The following is a 12,064-nucleotide window of genomic DNA, read 5'->3' as shown; positions in this document are numbered from 1 at the left end:
CGAGACTCTGTGGTTGGCTGCTAGAATCAGCAACTTTTGGGGGGGTAGAGATCCCCCCTACTCCCTCACTATTCAGAAATTCTAGACCTGTTCTGACATGGTAGCTGAATTTGCTTCCAGGGCACTAGACAGAGAGTTATACATTAAGTGTGTGATTATGGAAACCTTGGGAGGACCATACCTACCTCTTGTTCCTCCTGGTTGGCTGTAACCATAGCAACCTCTTACTCCAGACCAAAGTTCACCTGCTGTAAATCTTTATAACCAAGTTCATAGTCCAATGTCCATTAGTATAGCCCTTCCTATGAAGAGAGAGCTTTCATATTTTCAAGAAAGCCTTAGACTTTATTTCTAAGTTCTGAACTCCAAATGATAAGGTCCAAAAATATTATAAAAATCATTTATTTTACCCTAGGATCTTTATTTTTGTGAGAACATGCCTACGAAAAAGAAAACATTGATGTTTTTGTCAAGCTTTTTTACAAGCTTTGGGTCTTTCATCGTAATTTGTGCTATTCTTGGGACTCAAGAATGGGTCAGCAGTAAAATTTCCATTCATGATCTTTCTTCGAGTGGCAGTATTGTGATCACCTATGGACTCTTTCGCGGTCAGAGCACTCAAGAACTGGCTCAAGGACTTGCCGAACCAGACAAATATTTTGAAGGTAAATGAGAAAATGATTTGAATGGGAATGGTACGATTGAAGTTGCTGGGAAACAGTCATGACATTCTATATCTGAGCCAAATAACCATTCAAACATAACTTCCTTGTACGCTTCGAGTTGGGCTCTAGGTGCGCGTGGGTATTTTTAATGTTGAGAATTCACTGTGTCGCTAGCCGGGCTTCTCTAGTTCTGGTCATTGGGTCTGCTGGCAGGACGGTCTGAATCGTTGGAGCAGAGGCCGTGTCTGAGGATACCACTGACTTCAGTGACAAGTAAACAGTTAGAGAGAAATAGGAAGCAGCGACGTGGTATCCAACAGCCAGCAGGAAGAGAAGTTGTGACTGCGTAGACTGTGGGTTTTCAGCCGCAGCGACGGCCTCCGCCCAGAAAGGGAAAAAAATGGAGTGGAGGGTGTGGCCTATGTCTTAGTTCTGCATCTCAAGTTCCTTTCTTTAACCAATTTGTGTTGGCGTTGTTGCCTCCACGATATCTCGTTGGTGTTAGACGTGACATTCAATTGCCGTTGATTCTGTGACTTACATAATTTCAGGAATTCCTAAATGTTTTTTTTTTTTTCTGGTTTCTCACTCTCGCTCAATGAGCAGAAAATGAAAATCCGTCGAGGACGATAAGTAGCCCCTTCCTCGACTTTCGAAGCCTGACTACATGCGACTGCGTTTTCTAAATCCGAAGGCAGCGTTTGTGAATTGTTCGGCACCCGGAGCGGGTTTCGCTCCGCGCGGTGTGGCGTACAGGTGTCACGCAGTCATTTCCTCTTGACTCGTAACTACGCGCTGTCTCCCGCCTTGGACGCGGGTGGCTCCTGGTCCCCGCGCAGCGCATGGTGGTAGGCGCTGGCTCCAGGTCCCAGCCCGTTTGTGACGTTGTTAATCAGATGGTTCCCTTACACCCAGAGCGACCTGGTGACGGCTCCAAGTCATACCTTTGTCTTTTAGATGTTAGCGAAAGCCAGGTCTCCCCCACAGCCCCAGCGGCCTCAGACACCCCCTCCAGGACCAGCCTCAGCCTCTCGGGAGAACGAGGAGTGGTTGCTTTGTAGCCACCAGAAGGCAAGACCTTCCAAGATTCAGTCCCATTTTTAGTTACGTGAACAGAATTTTCAAAACCAGAGTGTACTAGGTTCCGAATCTCCAGCACATTTTGAAAATGTTAAATATGAGATAACACCCTGCGAGTTTCGGATTTTTACACAGTGTCCGTTTGGAACCAGTTGGTTCTGATTTGCGATAAACGGCTTCACCGAGGGCCCTGTCCATCCATGTGCCGGGCGGCTCGGGGCGGGGGCGGGGGCGGGGGCGGGGGCGGGGGAGGGGGTGGGGGGGGGTCAGAGGGCCCCTCTGCAGCTGCGTGCGATGCGTGGGAACCACGGCGGGGTTGGGGGAGCGGGACGGCCATGGCCGAGGACCGCCCCGAAGGCGGCGGCGCCGAGCGGCCCGGCGCCCACTGCGACGCGGCACGAGGCGCAACACTGGCATTCGCTTTGCCTGGCTCTCGCCGTCCGGCCTTCGTTCCCGGAGCCACATGCCGATCCTCAGGTCGCTGTCGGCCTCCCGGCTGGAGAAGATAAACCGCCTCGCCATCAGCGAGGCTGCACAGCCGCTCTGCCTGACGTCTGCGAAGGACCCTCGGAGCCTCCCGGGCTCCCTTGCTGACGATCGTAGCAACTGGCGAACTCGGAACACTCGTCAACAGTTCTTTGGAAAAGACGGGGGCACGCCACGTGACTGGAGCGTGCGCCGTGGTGTCCTTCTGGGGGGCAGAACTGCCACACGCGGCGGCACGTGGCCGCCGTCCCGCTGGCTTCTCGTGGCCCCGCGGGGCTCGCCCCAGGTCCGAAAGCCATCGCTGGCCGCACAGCACCACCCGCGTGGGTGAGTGCCACCCGACCGCCCAGTGCCGCGGGGCCGACGCTTCCCTCTGAGAAGTTAACCGTGTCAGCTTCTGGGCTAAGATGAGGTCGCAACTGAAATCCTCCAAAGAGTAATGAATATTGCGAAGCTCAGTCCTATTTTCTCGCGGGGTTTATCACACCGTGCCATGTGGGGCTGTGGATTTTGAGATGAACGAGCAGAATGAAGCGAGGATGGCTGATTTCTCAGTGCCAAACTAATTTAGCCCAAACTAGGTCGATCAGTGGAGAAAATAATGAGACCCAGCGAGGACACTCCACTGGGCAGCCGGGTGACGTGGGCCGCTCAGGCCGATGCCTGGCAGCCCCATGGAGAGTCATCCCAGGGTGCCCAACCTCCAGATGGAAAGGGACAGCTCCTCCGTGTCTGCCAGCAGGCACGCTGCTTTGGCTGCTCTGAACGTTCTAGATATTTAATTCCAGCTCACAAACACTGCCCTGAGCGGCTGCCAAGCGAGTGGGGGGCTCGGATACTGGGATGAACCGTGCGCAGCTCGCGCACTCGCCACCTGGTCTTCCTAGAGAAAGACCCCCCATCGGTTAAACCCAACGCCCGCATGGACCGCCGGGCAAAGGTGCGTGCCGGGGGCTGTGACGGCGAGGGGGAGGGCTGCCCAGGCTGGCCCCCCCCCACACCAGGCTCTCCCCTGCCCACCCATTCGTTCTCAGGGAGCTCAGCAATGTACTAGCAGCCCGAGCTAAAAATAACTTGGAAAGTAAGTCTGCTGCAAAAGTCAATTAATTGCAAAGAGAACAGACGAGGTTTGCTCCTCCAGAACCCAGCGAGCCGGCCCCTGCTCCTCATGCCCACCCCGCCATCCGCCCCAGACATGTCCCAGGCGTGTTGAAGGGGAAGCGACTTATTTGCCCTCGAGACGTGACTGTCCTGGGAAGTGGAGCCTAAGGGGTCGGAAAAGGCGTCGCTCCCCTCTTCTCCCCGAGAGAGCCCTGGTAAATTTCCAGGGGTCGGGCTGTCAGCCGGGACTTCCCCTGCTCTGGGACCTGTGGGCTTAACGAGCTCCTCCAGGGTACACTGTGGCCCACTGATCGCGGGGCCTCGTCAGGTCACTTTGACCCGCCCACAAAGCTGTTTCCCGGGACTTACAGAGAGCAGAGTGAGAGGGGCCGGGTGGCAAGTGGGTCCTGAGGGGTTGAACCCCCACGCGCGGGCGGCCCGGGGAGCCGGACGACCCCCCCGTTTCTGCCCGCCGCCCGCCCTCTCAGCGGTGGGAGCCGCGGCCTCTCTCCCAGGGCTGCCAGAACCCGGGCAATCACTTCCACTTGCGAGGTGGTGTTTCCTGGCGCCAAAGCCTGGCCCCTGAGAGGGAGAGCGGGAACGGATCGTGCCGCCGGTTCCGTGGGCAGAGAGCAGCTGTCGGGTGCGCGGCGTTTTTGCTCTTCCTTTCTCCCCTGCGACCTCCGCGGAGCTGCCGGCCTGCGCCGTCAGAGCCGGCACCGGGGCAGGGACGCGCCCTCCGGCTGTCATACCTGCGTGGCAGCGAATCGACTCAGAACGTCGAGATATGACTTTAAAATACGGCAGTTAAAATTATGATAAATTGTCACATTAATACACAGAAAAGTACGCGTCGACAGGCTCCACGCCGACTCCCTTTTGAAAAACCGTGTGTATTAGATCTTCCCGGAAGCCGGGAACGAAGCTTGGCCTGGCGGTCACTTCCCAGTTCGCTGCGCAAAGGTGGGGTGTTCGCCAGCGGCGAATGAGCACCCACATACAGCGCCCACTGAGAGGAAACAGCAGGACGGTTCCCTGGGTGCCTGGGACACACAGCGCTGTCCCGCCCTGAAATCTGGTTCCCAGTTAAGCATCCCAATGGCTTCTCGCTGGCGAAGGAGGGTAAGTCGAGTCCCGAGCCAGCTTCCGGTCGGACCCCGGCGACCGCCTGTGCCCGAGGAGGAGCCGGCCGAGTGCGGAACGGGAGCAGTTCTTCCTCTGGTGACTCGGTTTGGAAGCACCTGCAGCGCTGACCTTGCACCTCTGAACAGGTGTGTCCGGCTCCTCCCAGTTTCCCCGTCTTTCCCGGGCTCCGCCGTGAGCCCGGCGAGGGGCCAGGGGCACGGTCCCAGCCGGGGCCCCTCCGCGTCCCCCGGCGGTGCCGGAAGGCGTCCCGGGGATGCGTCACAAGGAGGACCGTGCTGGGGACGCCGCCGTGTCTGCGGTCACTAATTGGAATCGCGACGCAGCACGGCACCCCCGGGCGCGTGTGGACCGGACGGCGGGAGGCGGACTTCCCCCCAGGGCCCGCCTCGCTGGCGGAGGCGGCGTATTCTCCGGCCCGGGGTGGCGGAGCGGGCGGTGCCGCCGTCTGCCCTCGCTGGAGCCCCGTGGGGCTTCCGGGAGGTGTGGCCGTGCCGATGTTTCTTCTCCTCTCCTTTCTGCACACTCTGCGCCACACCGTCCTCTCCTCCTGTCAGCCCTGTGCCCGGGGCCTCTCCCTAAGCTGCCCACTCTGTCCAGGGACAGTCCTAACTCACGGCCACCAGCATGACATCTCTCTCTGCAGGAGGGTCTTCGCCATAGAATCCCAAAACCCCGGATGTCCGGTGGCAGGCAGACACGCTGGCCAGATCCATTTTATAGCCGCTGTCTGGCCAAGGAAGGAAATTGACTCCCTCTGCTGATTTAAGAAAAAGAAACTGAGCTGATAGAATTCAGACGTTTAAGACGGGAGAGCGGTTGGACCGCGAGCGGGTCGCAGCCACCCTTGTCGGCGGCCAGCACACACTGAGAAGCGAGTCCTGCCTTGCGGGGGCCGTCGGAGACCAGGCCGCTTCCCACGGCAGGGTCACGTCTCATTCAAACGGCCACATGTTTGGAGAGGCCGCCGGGCCAGACAGAGCCAGTGGATTGTGTGTGGCTCCAACGGGAGCATCAGGACCTTGGACAAAGTCGTAGAGATGCGGGCATGGGCACCACACAGAGAAGACCCTTTAAATGACCTTGGAGACTCTGAGATGGGAAGGGCCACCTCGCAGGGACAGGGCTCCTGGCAGCCCGGACACGCTCTGGGGAGGCTAGACAGTGCCCTGCCTCCGGCAAGCGCAGCACCCTGGTCTCCTCCGGCTCCCGAGAGACTGGTTCCCGAGCGAGGGCTGAAGGAGCAACCCCCGCCCCGCCCTGGGCCGAGGACCTCCCAGGCCTTTCCAGCGTCCGTTCTTTAGATCTGCTCCATGATGAGGCTGCGAGAGGCCGCCCACTGTCCCCCGGGGCCCGAGAAACGGGACTGGGGAACGAGAGGGACCTCTCCTCTGTACTGCCCACCGCCGTCGCCTCTCAGACCCGGGAGCCCGCCAAGGCCTCGTTGGCGAGTTGCGACGGACTCCGAAATCCTTGCCCCGAATTACTCTCTCCGTGTCTGCGTGACTTCCACGGGGTGTCTCCATAGACGCCTGATTTAATATGGTGGCAGCGAGACATGCCGGCAGCCGGGGAGGGGACTCGGAGGCGCGTGTCTGGGGTTCCGGCGGCCATGGGGACGCAGGCCGCTGGTGCTGGGCGTTTCGTGTTGCAGGCAGAGGGAAAGGATACAGAGGGAGGCCGGAGGTGGTGGCTGCACACGGGAGGGTGACAAGGGCAGGAACTGGCGGCCAGCGGCCCCCGCCATCCGGGTTTCATTTTACACGAGCGCATCGCTGTGTCTGGAGCTCCGGCGCCCAAGAAATATGCGAGTTTTATACGATTTTGTTAGAACGCAGAGGAGTGCAGCTCAGAAGGAAATCCGCTGGCTCACCCCACGAGCACTTTCCTCTCTCCAGCCGCCGGGCTTCGGGTCCCCTCTGGTTCCAGCAAAGTCAGGTCTGCAAGGGGGAGGGGGGGAGGGCGACCCCGCGATTCGCGTTCTGTGCTGCGAACCTCACCAAACCTTGTTTCAGTTCTAGGGAAGCTGGACGGCTCTTCGCGGAAGACGCTGCACTGGGTGGCCGTCCTGGCCCTGTCCCTCAGCCTGTGCGCCTCGCTGCTGAGCTCCGCCTTCACCTTCTACAACAGCGTCAGCAACCCCTACCAGACATTCCTGGGGCCGGTGGGCGTGTACACCTGGAGCGGGCTCGGCGGTGAGCGCCCCCGGGGACCGGGCGCCCCTCTGCCCCTGTCTCTCTGCCTCTCCGGCACACGCGTGAACACACACGATCACAGCTGGGCGTGGAAGCGAGGGCGCCGTGTGCCGGGCCGCCCGCCGCGGGCTGTGGTTCAGTTTCGTAAACCGGCAGCGTTGATTAAGCGTCTCTGGAAATCAGGCTCTGTTTTAAGTGCCTTGGTGAGCGGCCAGGAGCGGAGCGAGGAGGGGGTGGTAGGTGCTAACGTCTCCGGCACACGCCAGTCCTTGCTCTGGGGTTCCTAGCGTACGGAGTCAGGCGACACACACACAAATCGGTGACGCCTTCCCCGGGCTCCGAATCGGGCGCGCGTGACGTGTGTCAGCACACGCACGCACCTGCCGGCGCTCCCGCGCGCGCACACGCCTGCTCACCTCCCGCCTCGCTTCCCCGCAGCGGCGGCTCACTGGGGCGGAGACCCGCGGCACGTGCGCGTGATCGTGCCACAGAAACCCGCCGAGCCGGGCCCACGCCCCTCTCATGGGCGGCCGTGAGCCCAGGGCGCTGCTGGGGGACTTCGTTTGTTTGTCGGGCAAGGTGTTGGGGTGGGGGCTGGGCCCAGATGGGAAGTGGGTGCCTGCTCGAGTCACAGGAGGTTTGAGTCTCACGGGGGGTTCACGGCCTCTGTAGCCACCATACCTGCCCACAGGTTGGTCAAGGAAGCGCCTGTTGGCCCCTGGCAGGCAGCCGCGTTTCTCCCCCCCTGCCCCCCCCCATCTCTCTCGGCCATGGAAGCTTGATCTCGGGGGAGCATGCAAGCAGCCCGTCCTGCCGACATGCCAGTTCTGGTGCATTTTAAGCCAGGCCAGAACTTCCGAGGACGGGCGAGGTGCTCTCGGGGAAGGGGCTCCAGGCGGCTTCCTCCTGTCCTTCCGTGAGAGGCCATCCGCACGCCAGCCTGGCGCAGGCGGCCGGAGGGGGCCCCGCGGCTCTGGCACAGCTCCGGGAGGGCAGGAGGCGCTGACGGAGCGCCCCCCGACTCGGGCCGTGCGAACCCCCTGCCGTGGCCTTTCTTCAGCGGGCGGCTGAGGACGTGTGTGAGCAGGCCCAGCACGGCGTGAGCCGAGAGAGCCACGCACCTCGCCGGCCCCGCGGGGCCTTTCACAGAGCGACTCACGACCGGTCGCCCCGGACAGCAGGCGGAGCTGCGGTCACCCCGGATGGCCACGCCGCGCGCTCGCTCCCAGCTCTGAGGCTCCGGGGTCCGGCTGGTTGAGCCACATTCCCACGTGACTCGTCCTTTCTGTGCTTTGTCTGCTGGGAAAGACAAGCAACGACCCGAACTGAGCGGGCGTCCGCCGTGGGCAGGCGCGGCAGTCCGCGGATTCCTGCTTCCCGTCCCAGCGCCAGGTTAGGGGACTCGGTCAGACGCTCGGGCGTCCTCCCCCGAAAGCCGGGGTCCCTTTCCCAAGCCATTTCTCTGATTGTCACAGACCTCAGTCAGCCAAACCAAAGCGAGACTCAGTGGCACTCACCGCCAGGGCGGAGAACGACATTATTTTAATTTTCGCTCATGCGACGAGAGGTCGAAGGAGCAGAGGCTCCGGGCGCGGCTGGATCCAGGCTTTCGGCTCACGCCAGCATTGCCGCTTCCCGCTGCTGCTCCCTCTGGCAGCCCCCGTGCCTCTGGGTGTCCCCAGGGCTCCCTCGGTCCCCAGGGCTCCCTCTGTCGCTAAGCGGCAGGGCTGGTGCTCTCCAAGGCGGCGCGGCCGCAGGGGGGGACTGCTGTCCGCTCCCCCGACCCTCACCAGAACAGCCCTCCGCCCACCCCGAAGCGGCCTCCGCGGGGGCAGGGATGAGAGACCCGCCACTGGCCGGGGACACCTGGCCCCTTGGGGCGGGGCTGGCGTGGGTTCCCAGAGGGAGGTCGGCGCGAGGGCCGAAGGGAGGAGCCGGGGTGCACCCACGGCGCTCGGTCTGCCGTCTTCGGGGCTCGAAGTGCAGCCTTCGTCTCGGCGACAGCGAGGCCGGTAGTCCGCAAGGCTGGTGCTCCTGTCCCCACTGGGCCCGGGGCCGAGGCCCGATGCCCGTTTGTGGAGAAAAACATGAAGAAAGGGGCCTGCAGATTTTTCCTCGCCCTCCACCTACGGGCCCTCACGACAAAGAGCTGTTTGACAGGGCGAGAATTCCTGCCACATTCCTTTCCTGGCTCGGGAGGAGTTCTGACTCCCAGGGAGGCTGCAGGGCCGGCGGGCGGGCGGGAGAGCAATCCGATCTCGGAGATCTCGGAGATCTCGGGACCTTGATCCTGACCCTGACCGCAGCCCAGGCCCAGGGGGACCTCCCAGCTTCGCTTCTGGCCCTCTCGGAGTTCCCTGAGCCTCTTGACCGGAGCTGGGATGAACCTGACTTTGGCCTGAGTTGGCCTCTGGGGACCCCACACTTTCTTCACACAAGCGAGTCTCTTAGTCTCTTGAGGCTCGGGCCGCAGAAGGGTTTTGTGCATAGAGATGCCTTGGGCCACTGTAGCCCGAGGTCAGGGGTCAGGCTGACCAGGACACCAGAGGGACGTGGGCCGAACGCTCGCGGGGCTGCGTTTGGACAAACTCTCCCCGCTGAGGGAAGAAGAGGGAGGGAGTTTGCCGGCTCGTTTTGTAGGGAACAGGTGGGGATTCTGCTTCCAGGAGACACACAGCAGTGTCGCCTCCCGGGCTCCCGTGCCCTCTGACCCCAGCCTGCCCTTCGGACCGCACCGTCCGGCATGGCCCGACCCCGACAATTGTAGATGGAGAAAATGTGGGAGCAGGGAGAGCTTTGCACACCGTCTGCTCCGACCCGTTTGCTGCTGGGCTAAGGTCCCCATGGAGCGCAGGGTGGTGCGGCAGGTCGCAGGGGCCGTGGGGACAGGCCGGGACGGGAAGGGAGCGCTTCCTGCAGCCCCCAGGAGACCCTGCTGCCCCAGAGAGCCGGGGAGGCCGTGTCGCCGCCTCAGGTGGCCGGTCAGCCGGTCAGCGGTCACACCCGTGCGCTGACCCCGCCCGACTCAAATCAATGCTGTGTGCGTCCTCTTTAGAAAAAGGCTGTTTGACCCCGCACTCGGGCTGCCCCTGTGTGACTAAGCTTTTATAAGAAACTTCACAGGGGCGTAATGGAGGGAAATTAAGGGGTGCAGGACGCTCGGGCCATCAGAGGAAGAGCTTTCGTAAGTGCAAATTACGAAGAAGTAAAACCATTGCACTGAGGGCGGAAGTGTGTCATCAAGGACAGCTGGGGCTTCTCCGCGCACATAAGCCTGTCATTAGGGCTTCCGGGGGGGCCATGGGGGAGCTCCCCGGATGTGGGCTACGGCCGGGACGTCCAGGACACGTTTCATGCCAAAAAGCTCTGTCTAGTTCTGGGTAAATGTCAGCAGAGAAGGAGTTACACAGCGTCTGTCCCTAAGGACTTCTGCCCTGGGGACTGCCCGGCGGCCACGCAGCACAGTCGAACCCCGAGTCTGAGAGACGGGGCCTCCGGCCCTGACCCTCCTCCCCTCCTTCCCACACAGCCGGGCTGCGAGACCATTCCCACGCCGTGCGGTTCACGTGTTTAAGGCGCACAGTTCAGAGTCCCTCAGGATGCTCGCGGACATGTGCAGCCGTCACCACCGTCCGGCGTAGAATAGCCTCGCCAGCTCAGAAAGACGCCTTTCCGAGCATCTCTGGCTGCCGCTCCCCCCACCCCTGGCTCCCAGCCCCCACCACGAGTCCACCTTTTGTCTCCGGCTTATCCTCCTTGGAAGGTGAGGAGTGGGGCTCAGACTCGCCGGGGGGAGCCCCCGCAGCCAGGGCTGGAGCCCCCCGCCCCGCCCCCCGACTCCACGACCACGGTCAACCCAGCCAGGGCTTTCCAAACTCGGAGCCCAGGAACGTCCTCTGGTGGAGGACACAGCGAAGGGCAAAAAGGGGACAATACAACACTTCTAAGCTTTCTTCTGAAGTGGGCGTGGAAAGGAGCCCCGTCCTGCCTCCACGCCGTACCCCGCTGTGTACGTGCAGAATGGAATCCCAGCTCCTGCGCCGGCGTCTGAGGCTCTCCAGGGTGGCCTTGTCCCCTGTGTCCCCCGCGTCAGGTGCTGGCGACCCTCAGGACCGCTCCCCATCAGCCCGGGCTTATCTCTCACAGACCGGGGCGCTCCGAGCTCGCGGCCTGCTGCGGCTGGGTGCGGGCGACACTTCTCTTCGAAGTGTCTGTCCTTCCTCAGCTCTCCCCAGTCCTTTGCAACCATTTGTGCGCTCACCCTTCCAGACACCTACTGTGCGCTCACCCTTTCAGACACCTACTGTGTGCACTGGCCGAGGAAGTGGGCCGTGCGCTGCGCTAGCAGCTGCTTCTGCAGGGGTTTGGGCTGCGATGTTTGCTCTTGGTCACCCCCCCCCCCACTCCCGCCGCACGGTCTTGAGCGATTCGTGCGTAGAATCCAGATCGTGGCTTCTATTTCACTGACATTCACCTTAGCGCCTGAAAGGCATGTGCCCCGGTGTAGACACTCAGGAAATGCCCACGGGGTCACGGTCCAGAAAGAAAGAATGTGACATGAAAAACCGTCACCACGTCACTCACGAAACTTCCTCTTCCAGCCGGCCTCGCCCTCCTGACCATGGCGCTGTTCGTGGGGAACGTCCAGGCCAACCGCCTCTCGGAAGACCTGGCCCGGGCGCTCTACCCGCTGTACCCCTCAGCCGCCGACACAGGGACGACCCACACTTACGGGTACTCCTTTTGGCTCCTGCTGCTCGTCATCCTCCTGAATACTGTCACCGTGGTCATCATCGTCTTCTACCAGAAGGCCAGACACCAGCAGAGGCAGGAGCAGAAGAAGCCGATGGAATACGCCCCGAGGGATGGGATTTTGTTCTAAGTCCTGCTTTACATCACCCTGTCGTTAGGTCCTGTCGAGGGCACGTCTGCGCCCCGAGCCCTGACTGCTCAGCTCGTCCGGGTAACCGGCAGGGCGACGTGTGGCCCTGGCTGACTGTCAGTTGGTGACCGTTTTTGTCTCTTCGTAAATGATGTCCCCTTGGACGGGGCCCGTCCCATGGGGGTGGGGAGGCTGGAAGGGGGCGCTCTCCAGTCCATGTGGCGTTCAACGCGGCAGAGTAATCCTGAGCCGTGACCCCTTCTGACCCCGTCTCACTGCCTGGAACAATAAAGGTCTTTGTCACACACCCTCCTTTGAGTAGCCCCAAGCATGCTGCAGCCTGTGGTCTCGTTCTCGGCAGGGACCAGGTGCGTCTTTATTCCTCTCTATGAATGAAGACTTTCAAGTTCAGAGGGATTCGGGACTCCTCTTTTCAGGACTAGGCGTTGGAGGCAAAAGGGGAGACTTGGGGTGAACTACCTGGCTCCCTGGACCCTTAGTCACTGATAGAG

At 61.4% G+C, this 12,064-nt stretch overlaps 1 protein-coding gene across 1 annotated transcript; it reads left to right on the top strand.

Moving 5' to 3' along the window:
- Window positions 1-290: 290 nt before the first annotated feature.
- CLRN3 (clarin 3) lies at window positions 291-11,859 on the top strand. The gene is made up of 3 exons (XM_016148238.2): window positions 291-665; window positions 6,491-6,670; window positions 11,272-11,859. The coding sequence occupies exons 1-3, from the start codon at window positions 437-439 to the stop codon at window positions 11,550-11,552; spliced, it is 690 nt and encodes a 229-aa protein (XP_016003724.1). The 5' UTR covers window positions 291-436; the 3' UTR covers window positions 11,553-11,859.
- The last annotated feature ends 205 nt before the right edge of the window (window positions 11,860-12,064 follow it).

Source organism: Rousettus aegyptiacus, unplaced genomic scaffold (assembly GCF_014176215.1).
Source record: "Rousettus aegyptiacus isolate mRouAeg1 unplaced genomic scaffold, mRouAeg1.p scaffold_m13_p_6, whole genome shotgun sequence".
In the NCBI taxonomy this organism is placed as follows: Eukaryota; Metazoa; Chordata; class Mammalia; order Chiroptera; family Pteropodidae; genus Rousettus; species Rousettus aegyptiacus.
Note: the sequence above shows the minus strand (reverse complement) of the source record. Positions and strands in the feature narration are given on the sequence as shown.